Raw genomic sequence first — 14,200 nt, forward strand, 5'->3', positions numbered from 1 at the left:
AAACAAAACTGAGTAAAATACAGTCTTTTCTTTAAACTATTTTTCTAAGATAGTTAATTAGCATGTTAACTACACCATACCAACTGATTTATCACCATGGTGCTGTACAGTGCAATCTATAATTCAACATCATCATAATGTGGCATCAGCTTGACATGAATAAACACACTCAACACTTCAGCTGAGCATCTTTCACCCACTTGCAATATACAAACTGAGGTCAACTAACTAATGACTCTTCACTGCACTGTTCAAACTGAGCTGCACCAACTGCAGAATTATGATGAATATTAACAACATATTTTTAAAAAAAAAAAAAACTAGTCCATATCTACATCTATTGAAGCATATTATCTCATGTTGTACAGCAAAGTCAGAGGGCATCTGATAACTGTGACCTGGCAGCAGATCAGCAGCTGTTTGATTTGATGACTTATAGCATTACCTCAAGGAGAAATCCGGCATGGTTTGGACCGACAACACACTGTTTTAGGGTGGCCTGCTCCAGCAGACTAAGGTGTGGATGACTGCATTAAAGGAAAAAGAAAAAAGTGACCCAACACAGGACAGAAAAAATAATGTTTGCAATAAGTGATCACACTGAATAAAACCATCTAAAAATACAACGCAGATACACACTCACCTGTTATAACTATACTTGTTGAGCTTCTCTGAGACTTCACGGAGTCTGAGAAAAGAACAAAACAAAAACAAACTACATTAACATATCACCCAGACCAATTTAAGACCTCAATACAGGTTCCTGTGTGAGAGTCAAAAAAGCATACTGAGGGAAATGCTGTAACATGAGTTACTGTTTATGTACAAGCCCTTTTAACTTGCATACAAATTACTGTAAAACATTTTTAAAAGCGCAAAGAATATAGGTGTATTTCAGAAGGCTTTAACATATATGCATCTTTTCAGTTTATCTGAATGATCATAATGATCTCACGACAACTTGTTAATTCAATTCAATTCAATTAGGAACTAGGAAAACAAAACCTCTTTTCTACCTTATCGCAAGACAAGAAAGAAGCCAAAGATAAAAGATGACAATGTTAAACACTTGATAATGTTTTGCTTTTAAAAACAACGACATACAATAGGTTGCTAGTAACACACACAAAAAACAAATGTTCTTGATCAGCACTGACGAAACATCTGTGGGAACTTGTATGTGATGATGTTTGTGCAGCAAGCATTATGAGCCTGTTGGAGTGTGTAGAGTCAATGCAATGACTCAGTGTTACCTTTTAAATTTCTCACTATTTGAGAATAAAATGTATATTATACTTAAATTAATGAATGGTTACAAACTGGTAAAAAACTCTCTCTTATAGTTCTGTTGATTTTTGTTTAACTGTAGCTAAATGGCTCTTTGTTAGGCTCCAAAGTTTCCTCTAAGAAGGACGATCCATAGGAAGATATCAGTCAGAGGCACAAGCCAGGGTTGTAGTATGCATTTGAAATACCTTTCAGCAAGTTCCCAGACATGGTTTAAATCTAGTCCCAGGCTAAAAGAAAATTCAATAACCTTCATTAAAAAATACGTTTATGGTCTGGGACTAAGCTTAATCCACGCCTGGAAAACTGAGCCTCAGTCAGTTTTTAATGTACTATATAGTTCAAAGGTTATGAGTCCGCAACCCACCATTACTGGCAATGTGGAAAAAATTACACTTCATTGATTTTCACTGCTTCATGCCTTTTATCAAATAGACACAAAGCAGTTTAAAGAAAATATAAAATAAATTATAACAGCTCTTTCAAGCTTTGCTATGAGTTGCCCCCAAGTGTAAAGTAAACTATTTTTGGTCCCTTTTCCACTTGACAATCCTGACAAATGTGCTGTAAGATTGCCTATATTGACATTTAAGATGAGTCATGACCACCATCCAGCTGTCTGCAGGCAACTGAATCTTCTATCTGCAACTCTAGTAAGAACAACGTGAGGATGGTATGAAAGTATCACGTGCTTAGCCCTACATGGTGTCAACGAGAAACTGAAATGGTCCAAATAGAAAACAGATACTGATTTTTTTTTCCCCAGAACCACCTGACAATAAAAAATAAAATAAAAATCTTCCACTGACACAATGAAAAGCAGTTGTCTGTCTTGCCAGTCCAAAATAATCATTTTAATTGGTAAAAAAAAATTCAAGGATTGCTGTAAACTTTTAATACTCTGTTTTATAACTTTCTGAAATAGGCGGCCTAACTGTGATTTTGCAGTCCACTAAAAATCAGCACAGAAAAAGAAAGAAAGAAATTAGACATCAACTTCCATTCTTAATTTAGACTATCAGTCTCTTTCATGAAGAAGTGTCCCATGTCATGAAACCCATTTGCACCTCACACACGCAAGGAAATGCAGTTATCCAATCATGCTTCAGCACACACGAGGTCTGGATTGCACAGTTTCCTGAACTCTTAAGTGCAAAAGATCACTGGTGATGTGATAAGTGACCTAACTCAAGATGCAAACTCCAAGATGTGAGAAAAACAAAAAGCATCACAATGTACATGTTACTGTCAAGGCCAAACATACAAAATCACATAAATCTCACTACTTAGACATACAAAAAAAGAATTGTATACTAAAATAGATGCACAGCCTATGCAGAATGTCAGAAAATGCCAGTAAATATGCAATCTAATTCCCCCTTTTAGAAAGCAATCAAATGCAAGGTAGAATGTAAACAGGAAATATTTTTAAATTACATTCAATGCCTCTAAACCACTGGGACATAACAACAGAACAGGCAGAATTCTCGTCACACACAGAACATATTAAAAGCTCATGCCTCACTCCTAACACTGCAAAAAAGTAAGAGAAAATGACTCACAAAGCATCCAGGTCAGCCATTCACTACCCTTCCCATCAAACAAATGGTAGTACCCTAGCACAGACAAGTCTATTCCCTTCAATGAGCCATTTAAAACTGTTTCACCGCAGCAGAAAAAAAAACACATAAAATATCCATCTCACTACAGGGGAATGCCATTTGCCATTTCACTGTCCTAAATGAATGTGTGCAAGCAAACCTCAGGTCAAACAAAGAAATCTGACCAGATATTCATGCTAGGCGAGCTGGACTAAGCCTTTTTATGTCAGATAGAAGCACTTATCTGCTTTGACAACTGCAAGTTCATGGAGAAGAGAGAGAGAGAGAGAGAGTGAGTGAGCAAGGGGGGGGTGGGGGGGGTGGGGGGGCATAGCACCACATGGTGACAGCAGCATGCAATGGCATGCATGCCTGGGGATCGAAAAAGCCTGACCTCTTTTAAGGAAGGAATAGTCCATACAATCAAGATGTTTCAGCGGTGCCTCTGACCATCAAGAGCAAACTGCGCTTTCCTGTCAATCAGACCAAAGCTGATCCCCGCAGATTTGGACCGTACATCAACCAACAGAGGGTGTTTAAATCCTCCCGTGCCCATAACCAGTATTTAATCTCAAGGTCATTCTAAAAACACTTTGACTTCTTGACCTCTTTGTCTTTAAGTAGAGCAGCTCATTAATCGGTTAAGTCTCAATGGGTGTTATAAATAGTTTTATCATAAATCGCATGTTCTGCCAAAAAAGGGTCGTAAACAATCTCCTGGACACCCTCGCTAAACCCACCGATAAGCGACCGCTTCAGTCTAGAACTAAAAATCCATAAAGTCAGAGTGATGCATAACAGCACTTTGTTCCAAGCAACAATGTAGTATGTGGCCAAATACACTGTGCAGTGCCACATTGTATTAAGGCAACAGTGAAAAGACTTAAAATGTCGCGTGTGAGCACTCAGGACAATTTAGAATCCAGCACAGACCGTGAACTTTAAAAGCCTTGGTTTGCCACCTTATTAAAGTCAATAACAGGATTAATTTGAATGCGATGGTGCTAACAGTACTTCGCTGCATATTTTAGATATTTATCTCAGTGCGCAATGCTAAAAGCAGACAAGCGGTGACAAAATTTCAAATGATGTTAGTAATTAAATGCTTAATGAAGTGTCAAGAAAAAGAAGAGCCTTCCACAAACGCCCTGAAATGCAAATATTTGGCTTTCTTAAGAGCGTGGTAGCGAATTAACTAGCTTGCTAGCATTAGCAGCTAGCTATCGGTAAGCTGACGTTAGCCGCTGCATAGATCACGGTAAATCAACAAGACGCTTGCAAAGCAAACAATGACACTTGTCAAAGAGCGTATATGGTAACTGTACACGAAAAAGATTAAAATTTTTTACTAAGCTGTGTTTTACAACCTTTAATACCCTCTCTTTACCCCATCCCCCAACCGCGCAACTTTGACTAAGAGCCAATCCATCCAGAGAACCAAGGAAACCGACAGCTAGCGTTAGCTATTCGACTGAAAGCCAGTTAACAGGTTAGCATGTTAGCAAATGACTCTGTTTAGGTAGCAGCAAGCTAACAAGGATCCCTCAAAATGCCGGGCCTCGTTTTACCCCCCGGGTGGGGGGGTCATTTAAATAATTTAAACCCGAACATATTCACATGACAATGTCAACATCGAGCACAAATACTACCTCGAATACTAAGCAATGCTACCCGCACATAAATATTGATTTCAAGTCTTCTTTTTCCACGGGCCGCAACAAAATACCTGTCATTGAGCTGATCCTCGGTCCCGGGCAACGGGTGAACCACGAAGTGTATAGATGTCATTGGGCTAATCCAAAATCACACCGAGACGTGTGGAAATGGGTACTCTTTCGATTACTGTATATATGAGGATTCATAGGAATCTTTTAAGGGCGAAAAAGCTCGAGTTAGATCCCAGCCTCCTCACCCACATGCCGCCATCTTAACTCTAACCAGCTTCTTCTGTGTGTGTTGATTAGTGCACATGCACTCGCTCCGCTGGTTGGACCTCTAGCACAAACAGGAAATAAAAAAATTGGATGGGGCTGGCCTCGAGAAGAAAGACATCTGTAACAAAAAGCCAAGCGTTGTACTCCCACACTCCGAAGGCTTTGTTCTAATCCAGTTCACCTATTGCATCTTAGTATGTTTTGTCTGTTAGGCGGTCGAGGTGTTCATATGTTCACTAAAGCACTATGAAGGTCAAAGAAAGGGTTAAATTTTGCGAGGTTACCTCTTTAAAAGCTGGAACAATAGAATAGAAAAAGATGAGACAATTGGTTTTAAAATAGAGTATCAATGAAAAACAAGCAGCACAAATTTGTGCCTTTTGTGCAGTTACAAGCGGTATAGTTTTTTCTATTAAAAATTGCGTCATTATAATCTAGCTTTATTGTCTGCTTCCAAGTCAAAATGTTTAATCATAGATAAAATATTCTTTCTAAAGCCATTCAGTTAAAAAAGGTATGTGTAATGCATAACACGGTAACTAATCAGTGGTAAGAAATGTATTAATGTCAGCCTAAAATGCTAACACGATGGACTGGACTGCTGTTGTTATAATAATGTTTCACAGCTAGCACTATTAGCTTTAGCGTTTAAGCTACCCAACTTGAATTCTTTGCTACCGTTCACTCTACTGTGGCTATTTTCTCCCTGTAAACACGTGTGGTTATGCAGGCCTCTGTGCGTGTCTGTAACTAGTAACTGCATTGAATTCTTTGCTTGTATGTTGTTTGCGATTTACTTTGATCGCCTCTTTGTAAAACAATATTTATGAATAATAAAATATTAATAAAGAAATGAATGACAAGTATACTTTGCCCCTACTTGCAAAATTTCATCCTTGTGTTAAATCAAATGAAAATATGATGAAAAAACAACAAAATAATAATAATAATATCAGATGTCATTCTGCTAGACAGATAAACTGTATTATATAGAGTGATACCATGAGGTATTTCCTGTTTCTGTAATAGGTGTGTATCTGAATCAGCTCCTTGAAGCCCCTCTGCTTCCTGTCTAGTTAAGTGCTGCAGTCGAGGATTACCTAAGACTGATAATAGTTTATTCAGTGATCTCCTCACCACCACAGTTTCAAAAGAGCCAGCCTCTCTAATCATTTTATTCAGTCTGCATTTTATTCAGTGATGATGCTACCATCAGAGGTAGTATCACCACCTCTGATGCTACTCCTTCAGCCGACCACACTAAAGTACACTGCACTTGTCAGTACAGACTAATATCTTGAACAATTTGCTGTGGACACTGAAAGAAAACAGAGCCTCAACATCCCCTTTTGTATATGGCCTCTTTATTGGTCTTCCAATTCAGTCTGTTGTTTATGTGGATCCCCAGATATTTGCACCCTGGCACCACATCAACGTCTTGTCCCAGGATTGGGTTGTGTGGCTGTCCTCTTCCTTCTAAACTCGATCACCATCTCTCGGAAGCAGACGATTCCTCCCAGACCACTCCACAAAACCGTCCACTACTGCTCTGTACTCCCAATACATCCAACCACCTTACAGTTGTCAGAGTAATTTTGCAGACTGCTGATGTTTCTGAAAAATGTTTAAAATTGTGATTTGTCCAGTTAATTTAGCGTCAGCTGGTAAACCAAATATTATTTGTTGCAGATAAAGCAAGAGCAACATCAAAATCTGAAAATAAAATTATAATTTTTTATATAAGTAATTATTTATTACTCAAAAGTACTTGCAATATGGCCACATGGGGATTCTTGTTGGGTTATTTGGGGCCTCTTAAAAAGATTACGCATTTTGATTTATAGTAGCAAAGTATAAATCTGTTATGACTAAAGTAAAATTATGACTAAATTAAAAATAAGAATAATTATTGAGATGCAAAACTACATTTTAAGACCTTCATAAATTCTGCTCAGGGATAAAAACAAAATCCGATTATACTCTCAATCCATTTGGAAATAGGTATATTTAATCCTGTGTTTGGTTTTTCAGTTTTTTTGCTATATAACACCTAAATATCCAAAACAACAACAACAAAAAAACAACAAACAATTACTATTAATCCATTATTTTGGCATATAATGAACATTATTTGTAATAAAAGATCAGATGTACTTTATTCATCCCTAATTCTGGGCAAGATCATAAAACAAGACAGCTCCTAAATTAAAAAAAGAAAGAACTCAATTAAAAATAAACATGAAGAGCTCATTAACTGACAAATGTAAGTAAATAAGTTAATATGTATTTATTTAAGTAGTATCTAAGTAAAATTAATAAGAATACCCATCTCACTACAGGGGAATGTCTGTTATATATTAAAGTAAAAGTAAATATACATTAAAAATGTATCCATTAATAGCAATAATGTTGATTAAAATGCAACTGAAATATATAAAATCAAATGTTTATTTAAAAAAAAAATCTAATAATTAAGAAAAATACGCTCGGTATAAACTGAATGTACACCAATCAAGTAAATGTCATTGTACTATTATCATTTGTACATTGCTCTTATGTAACAAAATTTCTTGTAAGATTTACATTATATCAAATTAAAGTCAGCATTTTGGGCATATTTTATTTTTGAGTGTATAAAGCAGGAACTCCACTTTTCTTCTCCTCATGCCACAATACTCGTATCTGTCCTTGTGGCAGCAGAGATGAAACAGATGTTAAAAAAAAGTGAAACAAAAAATCATGACCCTCAGATCATTGCTGCTATTCTTACACTGGTTTATATTTCAAACTGAACCGCCTAAAACCTGAGCTCTATAAATGGAAGACCACTGGGAGTCTGTGCACAGCTGATCTCCCTCACATAGAAAACTGTGTTAGTGCGGTATTCCCAGTCTATTTAAGCTCTGTTGAGTTAAGGAAATAATTTTCTGTTGTTTGAAAGAAAGAAAAAGTAGAAGACTCTAATTTAAGCACAAGGTTACCATTATGTAACATTGTCAAAAGGAAACTCTAGTTTAAGCAGAGCTTAATTCTTGACCCATGCATGTCCTGGATGTGAGCAAAGGAGCTATAGTCAAGAGATGGCCATTTGGGAGAGGAGGGGTGAATGAACCTCTGCTCAGTGCATGGTGCAAATGATAAGATTAGAATTTTCCAATTTCCTGAAATATAGATTTTGTGTTTCCTGTCCCCTCCCAAAAATTGCATTGTTAAAAGACAAATAAATAAATGAAAACAGCCTATGCAAAACAATGATTTCCAACTCATATTTTGGTTATTTTGGTACAATCCCCCAAAAGCTGCAGTTTATCTCACCAGTAGGTGGCATGGTTTACCTTTGATAATAATGTGAGACAGTTGTAGTAATGACAGCTGTCCTTCCTGCGCTGCTCTTCTGATTATTTGCCAACACAAAAATGCTGCAGAGTTTTTTCAGGATATTTATGCATTCTGATAAGCTCATGGAGAGTCGCCCTTCAAAGCTGGAACTGAAAATAAGAGTTTGCACTTCTGCCCCAAGTCAGGTTCCTCTTTTATCTGCAAAGTACAGCACAAGTTTCCACTCAGCTCTAGCAAAGAGAAATGCAACCATTTGACTCAAAATGACCCACATGGATGTTGTCCTGCCCTGGCCTGCAGTCCACCTCATCTGCAGCTCGATCGAGCAAATGTTTCATAAAATGTCAGTTGTAACATAAAGAAAAAGACGCGAGTCACACAAGTCTTACACTGGCCTATGTGTTAGACGAGCGTCTGTGAAGAATGACTGTTGATTTTGCAAACATTTAAACCATGTTATTAAAATAAGGGGAAATAGTGCATATGTAAGTGAGCAAATTTTCACTAGATTATTCAATCATACGTTCTTCTTCAAGTTTGTATGCACCACATCAACCAACCAGATGAGAGAAGAGCGTAACTTTTATCTGTGTTTACTGAATTCAACACAGAGGTTATAGAAACCAAGGCCATTGCTCCAAAAAAACACCCTGTACCTTTTTTTAAGGGTGTAGACAAACAAACCAGAGCTATTTTTAGGTAGGAGGGTACTGGGTTATTAAATGACCCCTGGAGTTCTTAAAATGGGTACAAAGAGTCAGGGCCAGAAAACTGCATTATCATCAGAGAAAGGTTAGCAGGTTTGAGGATTTAGAAAGTGTGCACATTTTAGGCTGCAAATTTAACTCAATGAATAAAGTTTTATTGCACACAGAGACACCAGAGACAAGATATCCTACTCGGTATAATCAGAGGTTTTCCAGTTGTTACACCTTAAAACTAGACTGTTTTCATCAGTGAACCCAACAAGCTGCTGTCAGTCAGCCCACAATCACTTCAGCCCATGTTTTACTGACTGGGGTAACATGACCAATAGCTGAAGAGTATGAGTTTAAAATAACTTCTCTTAGTGCTGGCAGAAGCATATCTTTGCAGGACTAGGGAAGGACAGAATGTAGCTCTACCTCTTAACAGGCACTCGCCCGCACAAACCAAAAAAAATTATATAAAAAGAGAGAAAGAGCATTCAGCCAATCCTGAAATGTAATCTATGAGGAAAATTCCACACCAGCAGAGATAAGATGGTGCTTTATTTGGGGCGCAGTCTTCAAACTATTTTAAGCGGTTTTCACCTGATTTGACCGGCGACTATTAAAGTACTTTATAATGGTTCAGAATAACTGCCCATTGAAGATTTCAAGAAGGGTGCTGAGCGGTGAAGGACTTTGCACAAACTGTGTGCACAACCTACATCAAATCATAGATTTCTGCACAGCTTACAAGGATATGTATTGTATATGGCTGGTGAATAAAGAGATGTAGTGAGTAGTCTCTTTCTGGACATAGCAACACATCCATTTCTGAAACAGCTAAAGAGAACCCCAAGTCCTTGGTAATCTAGTCGAAGTGGAAATCACCCCTGCTAACAAGCTCCAGTTATCCATTTGTTACTTGCCATCTAGGGGTCAGGTCATAACATGAATGAAGCACTGGTCGTAACACATTGCACAACTGTATACACATGTATACACAAGAGCTATTCTATGATTGGTCAAATGCCACAGGATCCTCTTTTATGCCATAACCTCTCACTTAAGCTGAGCTGTTTTGCAAACCAAGGATGAGGTGGAATTAAACTGCATGCTCATGCAGCAGCTGCTTGTCAATCACAAAGTACACCCACCTAAGAGAGTACCACATTTATCATACATTTCTAATATAATGAAGACCCCTGTGTACAACAGGAGTCTTCATTATTTTTCCTCCTATCTTTCATCTTTAAATTGTTTGCAATAAACTCAACATGCAAACATGATTCATGTAGGTTTATGAGCTGTGGACTGGCCAGTTGCAATGCACTATAAGTTGGATTACTGATCAGAAAATACTTAATTCATATTTTTTATTAGTTCTGAGACACTGAATGCAAGTTTCAGGGAGCTTGATAAAGTTACAAATGAAATCTTTATGCATTGCATGGTCACACTTTTATTCTGTTCCAGCAAATATGCTTTTGAGGAACATCCCAACAATGCCAGACACAGTCAAATGGGCTGTGTGTCTGTGTGTGTATTTCCCCATTGTGTGTCTACAACCAGCCTTTTGTCCCGGTTCTCTGTGCTGTGCAGGAAGGTCTAGACAGCTGACACTTACCTAATCCAGAGGGGTGGCTGAACCCATCTCCTGTTGGCTGACCTCTTTCCACAAAAGACAAGGGTCTACTAATTTAAACACCAGTCACATTAATATATATCTATATTGGGGGAGAGTTTGAGAAGAAATAAAAAACAAAAAATTACTCAAGAGATGCAGCCTATTCACATCATTCACTGGTAGTATTTAGTATCTTTAAATATGTGAAATGTATTGTTGTTGCTTTAAGCACCAAATTATCTGAACCTTCTTCCTGTCAGGTGAAATGATTAAAACACAGCTGCCTTGCAACAAAGTGGGGGACGAGATTTACAAACAAAACATTGGCACTAACAAAATGTAGTCTGGTTGCAACTCTGAATGAGATTAATGGTAATGAATAATAGTAGAAATTATTTGGTGTTATTTCACTTTTGAAAAGTAAAGGAGGATTAGTTAATTGCAGTGAAGGGGGGGGGGGGGGGGGGGTATTATACAAAAAGGGGGTGGGGGGGTCTGAAGCACTTGTCCACATAATTTCCACTAATGGATGTATTAAGAAGATATAATATTAGGAAATATTTCCACCACAGGTTCCCCCTTTATCTATGGCCCTGCCTCTCTACTTTAATTAAACAGTAGCTTCATTTAGATAGATTTATCTGAAGATTGTTAAATAGTAACAAGTGCTATATTAATTACCTACCTGTTGCTCTCTCATAATGAGCATCTTTTCTCACTGTCTTCACTCCAAGTGTCATAGTGATGATTAGTCAAGACAGATGGTGAGCGTCTGCTCGTCAGGGCAAAGTTACTCATTAAAAACGCCAGTTATTTGCAAGGTGGGTGTGTGGGTTGGGGGATGGGGGGTTTTCTCACACTCCCTTGCTGTTGTGTACCACGCAGTCTCCACGGTGCCTTCAGCCCCTGATCACGCACGGTGCCCCCGCACCATTGGTCTACCCTAAAACACACCTTTGCGTCCCATTGGGCGCGGCCTCGGGCCACGCCCATCTGTTCCCCCACCGCATTTGAAACGATGAACGGAAACGAGGCTGTGGAGGAAATTAGGAAACATATTTGCCTGGTCTTAAGTTGTTCGCACGAGACTTGTGGACGCGCACCTAGGGATTAAACCTGTTTCCTGAACACTTCACGCACTCATACATATATGTAAGTAAATGTTAGCTTTGTCATATTTACGGTTTAGCATAGTGTTTTATTTTCTTCTTACGTGTTTAATGTTCGTGTAGAAACACGCTGATAAAATGGTTGTCAGCAGCTAATCGGTCAGACAGTCTGGTGGGCTTCATCAATAGTTATTGAGGAGTATGATTGTGGGTGCAGCTTGTGTGTGGTGATCCGGGCCTGGGCAGGGAGGAGTTCTTACAGTAGGTGTTGTGTTTCTGTTTTGTAGCCACCACACATGCTGCTTTTGTCCCCCAGCAAAGTAGGTGAAAGGGCAACCGCGCTGATGAGCAGCAGCTGATCATGCTTATCTCTCATGCTGTTTCACGTATTCTGTAAATGGCGACATATGGCAAAATCTTTAAGGCCCTGAGATAATGGTCATAGTGTAAATTTGATCGTAGGTGATGTATTCATTTATTTTTAGTGAAGGCTATCATTGTTGGATTACGTTGCGTGAAATGTTATGAATTTAAATGACAGTTAATTTGGTCTTTGCCAGAGTTGCACTATGAAGTCTGAGGAGCATCACTGTAACATCTCAGACGTCCAGGGTGAATCCCAGCCAACTGACATGGGTGCAGGTGATATGGAAGCTGTGCGGGCTCTGATGTCCATGACTAAGCACTGGAAGTCACGAAACTTCAGGGTGAGGCACTACAGACCTCTGTCTCCCTCCTCAGACTCCTCAGAGGACGACCAGGTCACCACCAGTTCTGCTGTGCTGCAGGACTCTCTGTTTGTAAGGGATCATTGTTTAGGATGAAATGGTTTCTATGTAACTGCGTGATTCTAGTAAATGTAGATGTATTAGGACAGAAGAGAAACTTTATTACGGACTTTGATAATGTGACTTTTCTTCTCAGTGCATGACACCACCATGCAGCCCGCCCCACTTTGTGACGGCCTGTCCAGGTCCAGCTCTGAAGCCTCACCGACCTACAGAAGCGACGTCTCTGCACAAACACGCTGCTCAGCAGAGCTTCCAGTGCACCAGTGTGATCCGTCACACTACAGATGGCCTCCACTGCTCCTCCAACCTTAATCGTTCCTCAAAGGAGGAAGAGGTTGTTCGGGTTCACATGCTGGACTCTAAAACTGATGTGAACTGTAAAGATGAGCCGAATAGCAGAGACTCTGAGGAGACTGTTACAACACAAGCTTACACTGAGACGTCCCCAAATGTTGTTCAGTCCAAAGAGAACCCAGGAAGCCTTTTAGGCTTAGATGAAAATAAAAATACACCTCAGTCTGTCCCAGCTGGAGATGCTCTGGTCTCGCCTGTGCCTGTCTACTGCCACATTGTTCCTGTCTCTTCTTTGGCCACCGTTGTGCAGAACGCTGTCACAAACTCGCACAGTCAGCAGCAACACCTACTGCCAGCAATCACCATGGTGCACACGTCACTGCAGCTGCAGCACAAACAAGAAGGACAAACGGCTTCTTCTGCTCAGGTCTTCCTTGTAGGGGGTCAGGTGGCAAGGGGTCCCGTCATGGTCCTTGTCCCTCAGCCGCCTGTTCCTCCTGTCTACATTCAACCAGCGCCGGTGACCAATGGTGGACCAAAGTTCGCTGCCATTGCCCCGGCGCCTCATCGCACCTTATCAGAGCAAAGACGTGTCCCACAGCAGCCAGAGGTGACCCGCGCACGCAATCATGTTTGCCCCCGTGAGAACTGCAACAAGACTTACTTCAAGAGCTCTCATCTCAAGGCCCACATGAGGACACACACAGGTAAGAGATAAATGAATTAAATGTTAATATAACGCATATGTATTTGAATGCTATGGCACAAGTGTGATCTTCTAGTCATGATAGCAAATGTTTTACCCGTTGGAGTATGTTTAGAAAAGTCCTTATTCTTGCCTCCACTATCCAACAGGTGAGAAACCTTATAAATGCAAGTGGGAGGGCTGCGAGAGGCGTTTTGCTCGCTCCGATGAGCTGTCCCGGCATCGCCGAACCCACACGGGAGAAAAAAAGTTTGCCTGCCCAATGTGCCTCAGCCGCTTCATGCGTAGCGACCACCTTGCCAAGCACGCCCGAAGGCATCTAGCAGCGATGAGGGGACGCTGCTGAACTCCCTGCATGCAGTATCTTCTTCAGCAACAATAACAAACAAACCCCACTGTGAAACCAAATGACATGCGTTACGCTGTTGAGACTGACTCGCACAACACTGTAGATGTTTTTTTTACGTCACCTTATGAAAGGGCTATTGTGCAACACTGTTAAACTTTGCTATACTGCTGTTCTGTAATCATTCTAATTGAATATAAACGAGGTAATGTAAGTGTTTACATTTAACTACTGCATTAGCATAAGCTGAGTAGTTACGTATTTAAATGTTACTAAGTTTACTTTTTTGTCAGTGATATTTGACCAAAAAATGTTAAATGTTGTTCTTTTGTGCCATGACAATCAGTTTAAAATATTTTTGCACTTTTTCTTGCACAAAACACAGAATTCCTTAATAAACCTAAACATATTTGTCTAGATTATTATTTTTTTTAAGAGTTGTAATATAAAATCTTTTCTGTGGTTCCCACATGCTTCTGA

General features: G+C 39.5%; 2 protein-coding genes across 12 annotated transcripts in view; one reads left to right on the forward strand and one right to left on the reverse strand.

Annotated features, from left to right (window-relative positions):
• ubr5 (ubiquitin protein ligase E3 component n-recognin 5) overlaps positions 1–4,959 on the reverse strand; it is a 30,749-nt gene extending 25,790 nt beyond the window's left edge. For 9 of the 11 annotated variants that reach the window (XM_087847958.1, XM_006795962.3, XM_006795961.3 and 6 more), the window contains exons 1-3: positions 4,615–4,957; positions 644–688; positions 446–527 (exon numbers count right to left, since the gene is read on the reverse strand). In XM_087847958.1, coding sequence (XP_087704084.1) covers positions 446–527; positions 644–688; positions 4,615–4,676 — 189 coding nt within the window. In that variant the 5' untranslated portion in view covers positions 4,677–4,957. Of the gene's footprint in view, positions 1–445; positions 528–643; positions 689–4,614 lie in introns of all 11 variants that reach the window. The other 2 variants (XM_035910010.2, XM_087847957.1) reach the window with 2 other exon arrangements.
• Positions 4,960–11,490: 6,531 nt separating this feature from the next.
• LOC102786369 (Krueppel-like factor 10) lies at positions 11,491–14,120 on the forward strand. The gene is made up of 4 exons (XM_006795958.3): positions 11,491–11,626; positions 12,144–12,383; positions 12,508–13,375; positions 13,524–14,120. The coding sequence occupies exons 2-4, from the start codon at positions 12,153–12,155 to the stop codon at positions 13,718–13,720; spliced, it is 1,296 nt and encodes a 431-aa protein (XP_006796021.2). The 5' UTR covers positions 11,491–11,626; positions 12,144–12,152; the 3' UTR covers positions 13,721–14,120.
• Positions 14,121–14,200: the final 80 nt, after the last annotated feature.

The sequence above is a fragment of the Neolamprologus brichardi genome, chromosome 11 (assembly GCF_056152115.1).
Source record: "Neolamprologus brichardi isolate AB-2024 chromosome 11, ASM5615211v1, whole genome shotgun sequence".
Lineage (NCBI taxonomy): Eukaryota > Metazoa > Chordata > Actinopteri > Cichliformes > Cichlidae > Neolamprologus > Neolamprologus brichardi.